The sequence below is a fragment of the Myxine glutinosa genome, chromosome 2 (assembly GCF_964187855.1).
Source record: "Myxine glutinosa chromosome 2, kmMyxGlut1.1, whole genome shotgun sequence".
Taxonomy (NCBI): Eukaryota; Metazoa; Chordata; class Myxini; order Myxiniformes; family Myxinidae; genus Myxine; species Myxine glutinosa.
Genome location: NC_136262.1, coordinates 200,439,391 through 200,455,371, shown reverse-complemented (window position 1 = coordinate 200,455,371; position 15,981 = coordinate 200,439,391). Strand labels below are relative to the sequence as shown.

General features: G+C 45.6%; 1 protein-coding gene across 1 annotated transcript in view; it reads right to left on the bottom strand.

The window, feature by feature from the left end:
• Nucleotides 1-793: 793 nt before the first annotated feature.
• The window catches only part of LOC137413049 (phospholipid phosphatase 4-like), a 33,131-nt gene continuing 17,943 nt past the window's right edge, over nucleotides 794-15,981 (bottom strand). Inside the window, exons 3-7 of the mRNA XM_078772691.1 lie at nucleotides 8,610-8,758; nucleotides 4,680-4,788; nucleotides 2,807-2,894; nucleotides 2,462-2,525; nucleotides 794-818 (exon numbers count right to left, since the gene is read on the bottom strand). Coding sequence (XP_078628817.1) covers nucleotides 794-818; nucleotides 2,462-2,525; nucleotides 2,807-2,894; nucleotides 4,680-4,788; nucleotides 8,610-8,710 — 387 coding nt within the window. The 5' untranslated portion in view covers nucleotides 8,711-8,758. The remainder of the gene's footprint in view (nucleotides 819-2,461; nucleotides 2,526-2,806; nucleotides 2,895-4,679; nucleotides 4,789-8,609; nucleotides 8,759-15,981) is intronic.

The following is a 15,981-nucleotide window of genomic DNA, read 5'->3' as shown; positions in this document are numbered from 1 at the left end:
TGGTTGTGTGCTTCCCCTTCTCTCCCCATCTTGTCTTCCGCTCCCTCTTTTTGTATATTTTGTTTGTTTGGTTGATTTGTTTGTGAAATAAATGTTAGTTCTTTCACAAGCCTCGATTCAGTATACAAAAAAAAAAAAAAAAAAAAATTAAAATACAACAAAAAGCACATTAAAAATATATAAATATGTACGTACAGTATACTGTACGTATGCGCAACCGCGGGATCGGAAAGGGGAAATAGCGCCGCCACAAACTACACCATGGAATTGCAGCTGGCGCGGTTTTTTAAACCATTGATATTAAAATACAGAGTAACCTTTTACCACCAGGATTTTATGCTGATTCCGAATCTGTGTCTAAAACCTTTCTCCGATGTGTAGTTCTTGAGTTATAAGCGGACATACACACACACACACACACACACACACACACACACACACACACACACACACACACACACACACACACACACACACACACACACACACACACACACACACACACACACACACACACACACACACACACACTCCTCCTTTATATATAGATAGATAGATAGATGGATATATATATATACATATATGTGTGTGTGTGAGTGTATGTGTGTGCGTGTGTGTGTGCGTGCGTGTGTGTGCATGTGTGTGTGTACAGGCTCCTCCATTCATTGCAGATGATTATTCCTTTAACAGACTTAACCTCTTCTAGTGGCTGATTATGGAAATATAATGGAGAACTAGCTTCAATTTCTCTGCGATGGTGAACAGGTAGACTCTACCTGGTAGAGCAATAGATTCAATCAACAGAACAGGGCTCACCGCTGTGGGAAGCAAGGACAAGCTAACATTTGAGGAATCAACCATTCCGTCTTTTGCTCTGATGAAACGTTAATGTCCAAAATGTCAGTTTCTCTTTGCTCCCCACAGCACTAGAATACCTCAGTCAACATCCTGTGGATTCCATCCATCATGGATAAAGATAGGTTGTTTAATGTTCTAATCCTTCCGGAGAAACAAGGTAAGACTGACATTTGCCTCGATTTAAAGAAATGTTCCTTTTGATAAACCAGACTCTAACCAATTCCAGATCCAGATCTTCACCAAAATCTAACCATTTTCGTCATTGTCACGTGCCCAACCCAACATCTCCACTAAATTTCGGCTGAATCTGTCCACAACTTTTTGAGATATCACGTTCACAGACAAAAGAGAGACAAGAATGAAAACATAACCTCCGCCCACCTTCAGAGGTGTAGGTAATAAGGGTTACAAACTTTATCAATTAGAAAGGCACTCGGCAGAACGCATGCCGTCGCCAGGCTGAACAGTTTATGTTTTCTATCCCACTGATCGCCTGAATCTGGATATGCTGAACTGAACTCAAATCGAATTGGCTTGTCATTCATTCATTATTCATTCATCATTAAACATTCATTCATTAAACATTAAACATTCATTCATTCATTTTATTATTATTCATTCATTCATCATTAGTAAACGATCATTCATATTTATATTTGTCAGCTAACCAACTCTTCCACAAAGTTTTGTCGTAATCCATCAAAAACTTTTTGCGATATCGTGCTATACATAGTTTTTGGCCCCATTTCTCAAAGGTGAAGAATAACTTGAAAATTTATTGGATCCATATTCGAATCCGGATCTTCACCAAAATCAAATCGATTCGTCCTTGTCATACACCCAAACTGTCCACCAAATTTGCTTGAATCCATCCACAACTTTTTGAGATATCCTGCATACATACAATCAGTAGAATTCCTTAACCAATGCAAGTTACACCAAAGAGCACCACTCTTTGAGACAAGCATTTTAAAATGGCAATAGAAAAGTGCCAAAACCGGTATCTGCATGAACTTACAAAGCTGCTTTGATTGTAATCAGAAGTAACGACATCACAAAGGAAAACAAATGGTAAAGCTATAGATAAGAAGCCCCTGTGTTGCTCTTCCCTTAGTGCATCACATGTAAAACAATAACATGCACCGATTCCCAAATGCAGATTCGAAATCCTGAGATGGGCGCTCGCACTCTCAAATTGGTGCCATTGATCATTTTACATGCGGATAACTTTACCACCCTTTTCTTGTGACTCCATAAATAAACCAAGAATTGACGAATCAAAGATAATTACAAAAATACAAAAACGTAACATTTTCTCCAACCGACGAACCGACATTGTGAGTGATTTCAGCGATGTTACGACAAAATTAAATTGTTTTCCTAGCAAATTGTTTCCTTAGTGATCTGCATCTGGGTGTTGTTCGGTGTAGTTCTGATAGCATTGTCCGTTTTCAAAACTTCCCATTACTACCTTGACAGATGTTTTGTTTCTCTCACCTTTTGAGCATCGGAGTGAAAACAAATATATTAGCTCAGATACATGGGTGTGACATCACGGAGGCTGCCAATGCATGTCACAAAGGAACATGTGCAGCTCACTCACCTTCCCACCATCAGCTTGATGCAATTTGTGAGGACACCATTTATGACCATCCCCAACGACATGGCTGCAACAAGAAGAGCCATAACAAATGGTCTGAAAGACAGCATGGCCATCCCATGCTTTGCACCAAACGCAAACATCTCAAAGTTGCAATGTGCGTCTATCGAGCAAATGCATAGCCATACCTAACTGGGATGGATTCAATGACAATAAAGGAATACTGAGCGTTTTATTGAGGAATGGCTGTGCAGATTTGGGGGATTAAGGGAGGGAGGGAGGGAGGAGGGGTGGGGAAAAATGCGATTGTAGCAAAATACAGCATTAGTGTTCAAAAGAGGTAGGTACCTAGGAAAGCTGGTTTCAAGTCAGGCTTGCCGTATCCAATAAAATAGATGAACAGGACGGTGAAGACAGGTACAAGGTATGCTATGGCCTGCACGCACAGCAAGACGAGTACAAATGCTGGTCATGTGACAAATATAACTGGAAGCAATATATCAATATATGACAAAACAGTTCGCAAAAGTGGCCAGATATCGGAACTTTCAGATATGTCCAATTAAAGTTTATTCGACATAATTTTGTGCCTTTTTCCAATCCAGGGTAGGCTGTCAGGACCCACTTTGGTATCATAAGTTATACTTGGGTGCTGGCAGTTGTGGTGAGCCACGAGAACCACCACAAGGCACAGTAGTTATTTTCATATTTGTTCAAGGTGCCAAGCCTACTCCTCGTGGAAAGACAACGTGGGATCTTTCATTGCGTCTACCAGCAACCAATACTGGTAGACGGGATAACCCGCTAAAAGTCCGTCCGAGGGATGGCACACTCATCGATACCAATCCGACATTTTAGAATCGGGTCAATAACTAAACCCAGGCGAGACAGCTAGAAGGCCAGTGCACTACAACTACAACCTCCTGTCGGATTGGTAAGGTGCATGATGTGGCATACCATTAGCCGAAGTTTCTCAAATCACAATAAACTGTTTCATGTCATCTCTGTGTGACTTATCACAGCAATGGAGGCTAACGGATATCAAAGAAACCTTAAAAATACACATACGGATGGATACCTGTATAAACTGCAGAGCAAATGGATACTTCTAAGTAGTGAGCATTTTAATTTTCAAGGTGCAATCATGTTGCACTGATTGTTCTGATTAGTCATAAATAACAATTCCATGGAATAAAGAAGGAATTTTTTTTGTGTGTGTGTGTGTGTGTGTGTATTTATGCATTCGTATCCTACAGGACCCAGTGCAACCAAACTTTGCATAGCCTGCTCCTTCATCCAGAGGAAGGTCAAGGGCTGTTTGGATAAAAAAATTAATTGAATTTAAAATATATATATATATTAAAATCAGATAATTGGCTTTCAGGCCTCGATCAGGTCTTGTTCTATTACACTGCCTGGGGTTTTTTTTTCCCCCGGGAGCGATCAAGTAATATGTATTGTGAAGATCGTATGTTGAGGTCATAAATATGCAAGCTAATGACCAAAACTGTGTATTCCCTTGGTATGTTTCTCTCCCAACTCTAATCCTCCCCATCTAAATCTCCCAATAATCCATATGTTGAGTTTTGAACATTAATCTACCACGTCATGAAGATCAGCATGGTAAGATGCCTGCTGGAGCACTTCTGGTGGCTTCACTTGCGCTAATAGAGATGACTATGGAAAGAACCATTGGGGGCGCACTGCACCTCCGGATTTATTATAACAGCACCGTGTTCATGCTCCCCCATGTGTAATTCCTCCCCGTCTATTGCGCGGAAATTACATGGGCTGAACTATTGATGTGAATTACTCGGTTTTTATTTATTTTATTTTGCATTCCCATGTCATAAGTCATGAAAACGAACTTTGTGTGTAAGGGATCTGCCTCTCGGCACCAAAGATATTTTCGATTCTGACTTCATATTTCAACACATATTGCATTGAATTTCCCTGGGCAACGCAAGATACTTCAGCTAGTAAAATTTTAAAAAACACAATAATTCATAAAGTTTATGTATGGTTAGAGCGTCCTTTGAGCTTGAGAAGTCAGCAGTTCAAACAGCCACATATTAGCAACCATCGTGCAGGCCTGGTAGGCATAATGGCCTCCTCCTGGAATGAAGTTCTTTGTAAGGGCACTCAAGAAAGGCAATTTTTAAAACAAACACAAAGGACATGAAGTATGAAACGCTGCGAGGGCAAGGTTGAAAGTACGTACGAACATGTGCAAAGTAGGCACACGATCTTCTGTGGAAGTCGGGTTTTTGTACAACCACATCTCCTCTGGCTGGATTTTCCGATGGAATGGCTCCAAGAACTCTGTCCACCTTCACAACACAGCAAACAAATGAAAAGCAAGGGTTGGTTATGTAATTTGGATTACAACGAGTATCCAGAAACCGTGAATGGTGTGTGGTCACGGATGCAAAATACTTAATTAAGCAGATCTTACATTTGACTCAAATGATCCTGAAACTAGAAAGGCATTCTTCGACGTCGCCGAGTACCACTCTGCCCACATTATTACATCATTATACATATTTGTACCAAGTTTGATTTAATAATAATAATAATAATTCATTTATTTTGTATAGCGCTTTTCCAGAAGCCCAAAGGCGCTTTGACAGAGTGGAAAACATAATGCATAACAATACATGAAAACAACAATTGCAAAAAGACAAGAATCAAGAAAACAAACAGCAGCGATATACGGCATATATATAAGACAAGAATCAAAAAGACAAGACAAGAATCAATAGGGAAATATTTAAAGCAAAAGGAGGGAGAAGGAGAAGAGATAGTCAGGGGTTAAATGCTGTGGGTTGAATGTTGAATGCAGCGTTGAACAGGTGGGTCTTTAGTGATGTTTTGAATGTGGTGAGTGAGGAGGAGTCTCTGATGGTGTGAGGTAGTGAGTTCCAGAGGGTGGGAGCAGCGATGGAGAAGGCCCTGTCCCCCCAGGATCTGAATTTGGTCCGGATGGAGGGGGTCAGGAGGTTGGTACCAGCAGAGCGGAGGTTGTGGGTGGGAGTGTGTCTGGAGAGGAGGTCAGCCAGGTAGGATGGGGCCAGGTTATGGAGGGCTTTGTATGTCAGGAGGAGGATTTTGTACTGGATTCTCTGGGGGATGGGGAGCCAGTGAAGCTTGTAAAGGACGGGGGTGATGTGGTCACGGGTCCGGGAATGAGTGAGTAGACGGGCAGCGGAGTTCTGAATGTATTGGAGTTTATTGGTGATTTTTGAGGGTGAACCATAGAGGAGGCTATTGCAGTAGTCCAGACGGGAGGTGATGAAGGCGTGGATGAGGGTTTCTGCAGCCGTGGAGGAGAGGGATGAGCGGAGACGGGCAATGTTTTTCAGGTGAAAGAAGGCTGACTTTGTGATCTGTTTAGTGTATTTGTCGAAGGAAAGGGTTTGGTCAAAGATGACGCCAAGATTCCGGATGTGAGGGGAGGTGGATACTGGGATACCGTCGATGTTGAGGGCAAAGTTATGGGTGGATTTTGTGAGCGTTTTTGGGCCAATGATGATTATTTCAGATTTATCACAGTTAAGCTTGAGGAAGTTGATTTGAAGCCAGGATTTTATTTCAGTGATGCAGTTTGTCAGGATAGAGTGGGTGTCGGTGGAGACGGACTTGGTGGAGATGAAAAGCTGGATGTCATCGGCGAAGCAGTGGAATTGGAGACCATGACGGCGGATTAAGTGACCGAGCGGGGACAGGTAAAGTGTGTCTGGAGACAGGATTTTCAGGATTTAAATCCTTTCAGCTGTTCTCAAGTATCACATTTGTACCTGACATGAACCCTGATGCCAAAATATAATCAGTCAGTTTTTGCATCATAATATATTGTTGTGGATATGAGAATGTGTTTTTTTTAATTGTTGTGGTAAAATGTTGTTGTAAAAGGTTGTTGTAAAATATCACCCCTCCTCCCTTCGTTTGTAGTTGTATAAAGGTCAAAGGGCGTTCCCGTAGTTAGTTCCATAAAGCATACACGAAGGACACCATAATATCCCTGTTCAGTAGTTTATTTCCTTATTATGTGTATTAGGGTAAGGCCTTGTCTTCCATTAATTAATACTCCATTGCACCGAATTCAAATAGAGCCATCCCCTTTCATTCCCATTCCCAAAACCTCCATTTCCAACTGCGTCATTGCCATTCGCATTGCCGACTACAATTGCCGCCATTAAGCGTGGTCAGCTCGGGGAAGAAGGGCCTGCCTGCCCATCGTCATAGAGGGGAGGAGTGAGCCAGCCCCAAACAACCAACCAAGTACAAGGGGTTTGGCTTGAGAGGGCGGAGAGAGAACGCTCGGGGAGGTTCGCGAAGGTTCGAGGGTGTGGCCTATATAACCCGCGGCCCCGACGCCCCCACGAGAGTTGAGTTGAGTAAGGGATCCCTGAAAGAGCAGCTTCAGCCACCGCAGCTTCAGCCACAGCAGTTTCAGCCACCGCAGCTTCAGCCACCGCAGCTTCAGCCCCACAGCTTTGAGCTTCGACGGCAGTTTTTCGTCCGTGGCTGCGACGGAACGGCGGCTGCTAAACGCGCCGATCGAGAGAGGGCGGCGGCTGCTCATCCCCAACCCGACCGTGCTGCGGTTCCAGCTGGACCTTCCTCCCCCTCCAGCCATCCACCTCCTGCCATTCCTGTCATCATCCCCCCACGTGAGTCTGTCTTTTGTTTGTTCTGTCCCAGGGTATTAATTAAGACTGTAGGTAAGCTAGCATTGCACTGTGTCTCTGAGTTCTTCTGTATATTATTTTATCTTTCCTTCTCCTTGGTTTTTTTGGTCCTGTATATAGTAAATAAATTATATTTGTATTCCTTACCCTTTGTCTTTCTTCTTCTTCACATCCTTCGCTTTAGTCTTTTCCCCATTGAATATCTGTGGTGCGATTCGGCCAACGTTCAGGAATCTGGTTAGTCGGGGTAACTGTTAGGGCCGTGGCGCCATCCACTCGGCAAATCAACATCTTATCCGCGGTCCGTAACAATATACACTGGAACCCCGCTATAACGAACACCAGTATTACGAACTTCCGGATATAACGAACGAACTTCCTGTCCCCCGCATATTTAATGAGATTCTATTGTTTAACGATTATGTGGGTGGACGTCGATGAAGACGTTCCCGTGACCAGTTCGATGACCGATGAAGAAATTATCGCCTCCGTTCGTGAAACAACACTGCAGTGTGACATCGAAAGTGACTCTGATGACACCAATGCACCACAAGTTCCAGCAACATCTGATGTAATTGCCGGACTTGAAACAGCACTTTCCTGGTTTGAAGGGCAACCAGTCGACAGCATTAAAGTTTTACAGCTCCGTCAGCTATTATCTTATGCACGCAAAGAAAACGCCACCTCCAAGAGTAAGCAATCCAAGATTACCAGTTTCTTCACGCAGTAAATTGAACATTTGGTGAATATTACATGTACTTGAACATTTTATTTATACGTGAACTTTTCAACAATGACACAACAGCAATGCTTTTTAAAGTTTTTTATTCGTACAATCGAACAATAAAATGTACATGAATGAACAATACAAAGAGTTTGTTGTTTTGCATATGAATAGGTGTGATAGTATGGTGATTCGTACGTTATTCAGTATTACGAACACTTCAAAATAACGAACTTTTTAAATGACTCCCGAGCAGTTCGTTATATCGGGGTTACAGTGTACTTATACCAAGTTTGGTCAAAATCCCATCACTGGGTCACAAGTTAGTGTGGTAACAAATTTTTTAGCTAACAGGATTTGACCTTTGACTTTGACACCCATAATTTAATCAGTTTATCTTTGCATCATAATACATACTTGTACCAACTTCGGTGAAAAATTCCATCACTGGTTCAAAAGTTATCGTGGTAACAGGATTTTTACCGAACATGACCTCTGACCTTTGACCTCAAAATCGAATCAGTTCATCTTTACATCATGGTACATACGTGATATAATTTTGATTTAAATTCCTTCAGCCGTTCTCAAGTTATCATGGCAAAAAAAACCTATCACGGACGGATGTAGGCACCAACGGACGGACGGACAGACAGCCGGACAACCGGAAAACATAATGCCTCCGGCGACTTTGTCGGCACAGGCATAAAAATAAAATCACCGAGCGGGAAACACTCACACAAAGATGATGAACAGCAAGACTCTGATGCCAACCTCTGCTCCCAATTCTAGGGAGCCATTCCAGGCCATAGTGCCAGGACAGCCCATCACAGTACACATCCACCCAGCATCAAGAAAGACTTCAAATGTTCAGCTTAAAACCACCTCCTGCGGGTAAATCAGACGTTTTCCAAGCAGTCTAAATGTCCCTATCTACCAGTTTTCCAAGCCACATTTCATTCAAGGCTTAGGAACAAATACACAATAAGCACAAGCAAACATTGCATGACACTGGCCATAAGCGTTACATTAATCCAGAATGAGAACCAAGTACAGTATGTGACTTTGGTTCCTTATGTTTCCTGCACGAGGATATGCTGCAAAAGTCGGCTTTGGGTCACATGAAACAACTGCTTAGAATCGATCATTTCGCTGAAATATGGGTGTGGCAGGGCTATACTGTTGTCATTTTTATGGTTTATTACTCCCGCCAGGGAGTAATGCATTCACTCATGTGTGTGTGTGTGTGTGTGTATGTGTGTGTGTGTGTGTGTGTGCGTGTGTGTGTGTGTGTGTGTGTGTGTGTGTGTGTGTGTGTGTGTGTTCGTGTGTTTGTGAACAAGATATCTGGAAAAGTTCTGAACGGATTTAGATGAAAGTTGGTGGGATGATTGCCCTTGGGATAAGGAAGAATTGATTAGTTTTTGGTGAAGCTCAGGATATTATTCCCGATCCAGGAATTTTTTGAAGGATTTTTTTTACCATTGGAAGATAGGGCTCATTTTTTTTTAAACATTATCTTCTATATATTCTATACTAGCAGAAGTACCCGGCATTGCCGGGCGGGGGAGGGGAGGGGAGGGGTACGGGGGGGAGGGGAGAAGAGTGGGAGGGGGGAGGGGGAGAGGGGAGAAGAGGGGGGGGTTGGGCGGGTGAGGGATGGGAGGAGGGGGGAGGGGTGGGAGGGGGAGGGGAGGAGGGAGGGGAGGGGGGAGGGGGAGGGGAGGGGGAGGGGCCGGAGGGGGGAGGGGGGAGGGGGAGGGGAGAGGGAAGAGGGGGGGATGGGGAGGGTGAGGGATGGGAGGGTGAGGGATGGGTGGGGGGGAGGGGGAGGGGGGTGGGAGGGGAGGGTGAGGGATGGGTGGGGGGGAGGGGGAGGGGGTGGGAGGGGGGCAGGGAAGGGGGGAGGGGGGAGGGGAGAGGGAAGAGGGGGGGATGGGGAGGGTGAGGGATGGGAGGGTGAGGGATGGGAGGGTGAGGGATGGGAGGGGGGGAGGGGGTGGAAGGGAGGAGGGGGGAGGGGTGGTGGGAGGGGGGAGGGGGAGGGGTTGGGAGGGGGGAGGGGGAGGGGGTGGGAGGGGGGGGAGGGGGTGGGAGGGGGAGGGGGGAGGGGGAGGGGGGAGGGGGGAGGGGGAAGGGGGAGGGCGAGGGGGAGGGGGAGGGGGAGGGGGAGGGGGGACCCGGCAGAAGTACCCGGGCATTGCTGGGCGGGGGAGGGGACGGGAGGGCAACGGGGGGGGGGAGGGGAGATGGGTGGGGGAAAGGAGGGGGAAAAGGGAGGGGGAGGGGAGAAGGGGAGGGGTAGGGTGGAGGGGGAAGGGAGGGGGAGGGGGGAGGGGAGGGGGAGGGGAGGGGGAGGGGGAGGGGGAAAGGGGGGGAGGGGCAAAAGGGAGGGGGAGGGGGGGAAAGCGAGGGGGAGGGGGAAAATGGAGGGGGAGGGGGAAAATGGAGGGGGAGGGGAGAAGGGGAGGGGGGAGGGGGAGGGGAGAAGGGGAGGGTTAGGGTGGAGGGGGTAGGGTGGAGGGGGAAGGGAAGGGGGACGGAGGGGGGAGGGGGAAGGGGGAGGGAAGGGGATGGCCAGTCAACAATGACGTTGCAGTTCTCATGGTCGGAGAGCAGCACAACAATCGGACATAGTCCTGCATATTCGCAACAGCACGAAGCGGCTTTGGAGACTCACCGATCCTGTGACGTCCTCCAGTACCGGCGTTGCCGGGTGGGGGAAGGGAGACCCGTACATTCCCAACCCGTACATTCGCCCTCTCGACTCAAGCTCACTCGGACAAAAGCCTCGCACAAATTACACCGTGAAGGCCCAATGGTCATGTCTATGCCACAAATCACGGGCGCACTGAATTGAAAATATATAGAACGCTCATACTCCGTGAAAAGTGAAGCCACCATGTCGCCATCTTGGTCAGCACGACTCGACCAACTCGCTTCGCGGATCTCGTTTTGTGCGGCAATAAACTGCTCCAATCGGTTACGGAAGGGTTGTGGAAAGACGTTTCACAGCTGTTTCAAAGACATTTAATTCATATCGCACAAAATCGATACAAAACACGATCGCATAAAAGGTGAAAAAACGTGTGACGGGATGGAACATCACGTGATCGCTCTGAGCGAAACGGCTCGACCAACTCGCTTCGCGGATCTCGTTTTGTGCGGCAATAAACTGCTCCAATCGTTTACGGAAGGGTTGTGGAAAGACGTTTCACAGCTGTTTCAAAGACATTTAATTCATATCGCACAAAATCGATACAAAACACGATCGCATAAAAGGTGAAAAAACGTGTGACGGGTGACGGGATGGAACATCACGTGATCGCTCTGAGCGAATCAGTCTGGCGGCGGTAATGGAACATCACGTGATCGCTCTGAGCGAATCAGCGAGCTGCTCTGGAACCGGCTGAGATTAGCGGGTACTTCGCTGAAATGCGCTGAGGTAAATATGAATAAAAAATATGGATCGTCAAATATTTTGAGTTCGGCCATGTTCGTCCCAGGCTCAATGGCCATGTCTATGTCAAATATCAAGCACGTAAGCCTCTCCGTTTAGGAGTCTATCGGTAACATTACACACACACACACACACACACACACACACACACACACACACACACACACACACACACACACACACACACACACACACACACACACACACACACACAGTGTTTTATATATATAGATTTAACATTGTGATATGAAAATAGTTTTTATATTTGTTGTAAATGTAGTTTAAACTCGTGGTTATGCGTTAGAGCGGTGTATTTTTTTAGCAGCGTCGTCTTCAATGTTCATATTTGTTTTTCTAATAAAGACATATTCTGTCATTTTAAAACCACCAAAGTGTGTATTAGGTTTCGCCGTTTCATAAAATGTATCGTTTGATACGTATAATGCTTTAAAACTGTTTTTTTTTTTTGTTGTTGTTTTTTTTTACCTCAGAAGAGATATCAACATTTAGCTCAGCGAATGTCATTCGCAGTGTCAGTATTTGATGAACTTATGAAGACTTAGTTCCAGATTTGTCAATGGCTGAGGTATATTAACAAACGAATAAAACAGATTTGGCAAAATTCCAACTTTTAAAAAAAAGATCGCATATTCACCCAGGGTTGATAGGCTGAAGAAGAAGAAACCTCACATGGGCTTCCCAGACCAAATAAATAATTCTGGTTCTGGCTCTGCGAAACGCATTCGATCGTGTCCGTCCGTGTGTGTGTGTGTGTGTTCGTATGTTCGTGTGTTTGTGAACAAGATATCTGGAAAAGTTCTGAACGGATTTGGATGAAAGTTGGTGGGATGATTGCCCTTGGGATAAGGAAGAATTGATTAGTTTTTGGTGAAGCTCAGGATATTATTCCGGATCCAGGAATTTGGGAAAGATTTTTTCTGTTTTACTGCATTAAAGCTTTTATTCTTATTCTTTAATGATGTTTTTCTCCTCCAATTCCGAGATATATCAAAATAAATTATCTGACAGTTAGGGCCTACTTTCTTTTTCATTTATTGTTTTGGGGAGAGGGGATGTTAAACAAAACGTATTATTCCAACTAAACCCACGGCGGGAGTATGCGCTCTACTGAGTGGCGTTCTAGTATTAATATTGTTAAGAAATAATTCCCAATGACATATTTGTGCACGATGTAGCTCAAAATGAAATATACAGCCAAGTACAGGCAAAATTTTTCGTACAAAACATTTTATATGTGGACACACACACCATCAATGAGCTGGGAAGTTTGCCGTTGCCATTCCAGCAGTCAGTTAAGGCAGGTACTGTGGGACCCTGCTATTCGCTTTGGGATACATTCCTGGAAAATCCCGCAAATTGCGAAACCGTGAATAGCGGGGCATTGTTTCAATGGAAAAATGGGGGATATGTTCCCGAGTTGTGAAAATCCGCGACTAGAGAGGACCAAACCGCGAATAGCGAGGCAAAGTCCCAGATATGGCAAGACAAAACCTGCGAATGTCGACGATAATCCGCGAAGGTCGATGAAAATCCAGCGAATGTATGCCGCGGCATTGTTTCAATGGGGAAAAGGGGGATACGTTATAGGTTCCTGGCAGTTCCCGATTCATAGAGGAAAATTTTTAAAGTTTAAAATGTTTTCAACCACAAATGCACATGATTACAATTTCACAAAAAATGCTTACAAATGAAAAAAAACGACAACAACAGGTACCATTTCCAATTTATTAAAGGAATGCGCTTACATTTTATTAAAAGTGCTTAACCACCTTGACCATACCGCACCGTAAAAAAAAAAAAAACACAACACCATCATGTACAAACACACGCAACTTTCAAATGATGACGATGATGGTGATTCATCAGAATCGCATGAATTCCTCGAACTCTGAGGATGACCCAAATGATGGTCCTGCAACATGCACTGAGGGAGAGGCAGGACAGGCAGGGGAGGCAGCAGTTGAGGTGTTGGTGAGGACACTGAGAGGGTGGCAGGAGAGGGTGCTGATGGTCGTGAGGTGAGGAAGCAGGGCTGAAGAAATGGGTAATGGAGAGCTGCCTGGCAGATTGCTGCAGGTTTTGATGCAGCTCTTTGTAGGGGAGAAGCAAATCATCCAAGCCCCTCTTGAACTTGAGGTACCTCTCCATGACTGGGTCAGCATCTTCCAACTTGTCGACAAGCACACGCATGCCATGCAGCAACTCACCCAGGAACTGGACTGTGAGGCTAGACTTTGGCACCTCTTCTTCATCACTGCCTGCCTCCTCCTCAGAAACCGTTATAATGGCCTCCAACTCCTCCTCGGTGAGGTTGTCGCCATGTGAGGCAATAAGATCCTCCAACTCCTCAGGCTGCATGCCATCAAATCCTTCCCGTTCCAACTGCTGCGCCAACATGACAATCACATGCCTCTCCTCAGTGTTATCAGGAAAGCCAGTAAAGTTTCTGACTGCCTGTGGCCACAGGTTGTGCTAGCACACGTAGATGGTGGAGGCTCTCACCTCAACCGGTGACTCCTTGATGGCACCGATGCAGTGGGCAATGTTAAAATCCTTCCAACACTGGCCGACGGTGAGCCCTGGGTAATATTTGACTACATCGTATCCGACGATAGTCCGTATCCAACTCCATCGCATCCAAAATGCAGCAAAAGGTGCAACGGATGTAATACGTTTTAAACGTTGAAATCACACCTTGGTTGAGTGGCTGGATGAGGGAGGTGGTGTTGGGTGGCAGGAAGATCACCTCGACATTCGGGTGAGCCACATCCAGGTTTGCGGGGTGGCCAGGAGCGTTGTCCAAGAGCAAGAGAACCTTGAACGCAAGGTTTTTTCCCCCCTCCATGTACCTTTCCATCTGAGTGACAAAACAATGATGGAACCAATCCAAGAAGATTGCTGCCATCACCCAGGCTTACATGTTGGCCCTCCAAAACACGGGCAGAGTTTGCTTGTTCTTGTCCTTGAGAGCACGCGGGTTCAGGGAATGGTACATCATCATGGGTTTCAGCATGAAGTCCCCTTTTGCGTTTGCACAGAGGAGAAGAGATACCCGGTCCTTGGCAGCCTTGAATCCTGATGCTGTCTCCTGGTGCTTCGAGATGAAAGTTCTCATGGGCATCTGTTTCCATGAGGCCGGTCTTTTGTCAGCATTGAACACCTGCTCTTGGAGGTATCCCTTCGCTTTGATCAACCTCGTGAGTTGAGCAGGGAATGCTTTTGCCGCCTCATGGTCCACGGAGGCACGCTCCCCTGAGAGCTTCACATTTTTGAGACAGTACCGCTCCTTGAAACGATGGAACCATCCCCTGCTTGCAGTGAATGAAGTCACGCTGATTGTACCATCATCGCTCGGCTCATCACTCGTGCTGGCACCACCCGCGCCAGACAGATGATCGTAAATTTGTTTGGCCTTTTCGCGAATGAGAGGTCCACTCAGGCATATTCTTCTGCATGTTGTCCTCGATCCAGATGTTGAAAGCCTTCTCCATCCTTTCTACATGGACATTCCTGACATGGGTGACCACCGTCATACTCAATACAGCGCTCGCTGAAACACTCTCACGAATCGCCTTCTCGTTCTTGCGTATGTAGCGAACGGTGGATTCATGGACACCATAATGCCTGCCAACAGAGGCCGCACTATCTCCTCTCAAAAGCAGGTCGAGCAGCTCCACTTTCTGGCTCAGGTTCATCACTTTCTTCTGCCTCTTGGTAGTCGACATATCTCCAGCACTGGTCTTGCGCTTGGGAGCCAAGATTGAACGATGAGCAGAGCGAGAGTCAAAAACGCAGGTCAAAGCAACGGGACGAGAAGAATGATCGGGATCTTGACAGTCTATATATATAGGAATGCGCGCATTGTGGGTAGCTGCGGGAGGGCTGAATACCCTGGACATTTTCTGTGAGGGATGTTATCAGATGATGCCGCATTGAGCCTATCTGCTAATTTCAATAATAGATTTAATGAAGCGTTTGCATTCTATATTTTGTGGTGTTGACATGCTTACGCTGATGGAACTTCACCCAAACGTTTTCATTGTGTAAGATCCCTGATGATGCTTTACCATAAATTGCAAATTGAAATCGATTTAATGAAGCGTTTGCGTTCTATAATTCACCGAGTTGACATGTTCACACATCTGGTGGGATATCTCGCTAAGAAATTTGTGGCTGCAAAAGCCATAAAAACGCAAAGTACACAGCAGTGAATGTCTAAGCAGGTCATGCTCATGGCTCATAGAAGATGTTTTTTGCTTTTGTCCAGCTGCTTTATGCATGGCTGGTGAAAGATGGGTTTTCTAAATACCGTATGTAAAGCTAACGGCTCGTGGGGAAAAATTTTTACGCCCCTGAAAAACCACAAATTCGCAGAACATGGCCGCGAATAGAAAAAAAAAACGTGTATTTGCGGGACACTTTTCCGCAAATAGAGAAACAGGTCGCATTGTATCGCGAATATGCGGAACCCGTAAATACGTGGAACCCAAAAGCGAAACCGTGAATAGCTGCATCCGACTGTATTTGCAATCTGTTTAGGATGCCAGCGATAAGTCGAGTACACTCCACCAAACACAGCGAGGGATCGCTAACATCCACCAAGAACCGGTGCTGTTACATGGGTCCACCA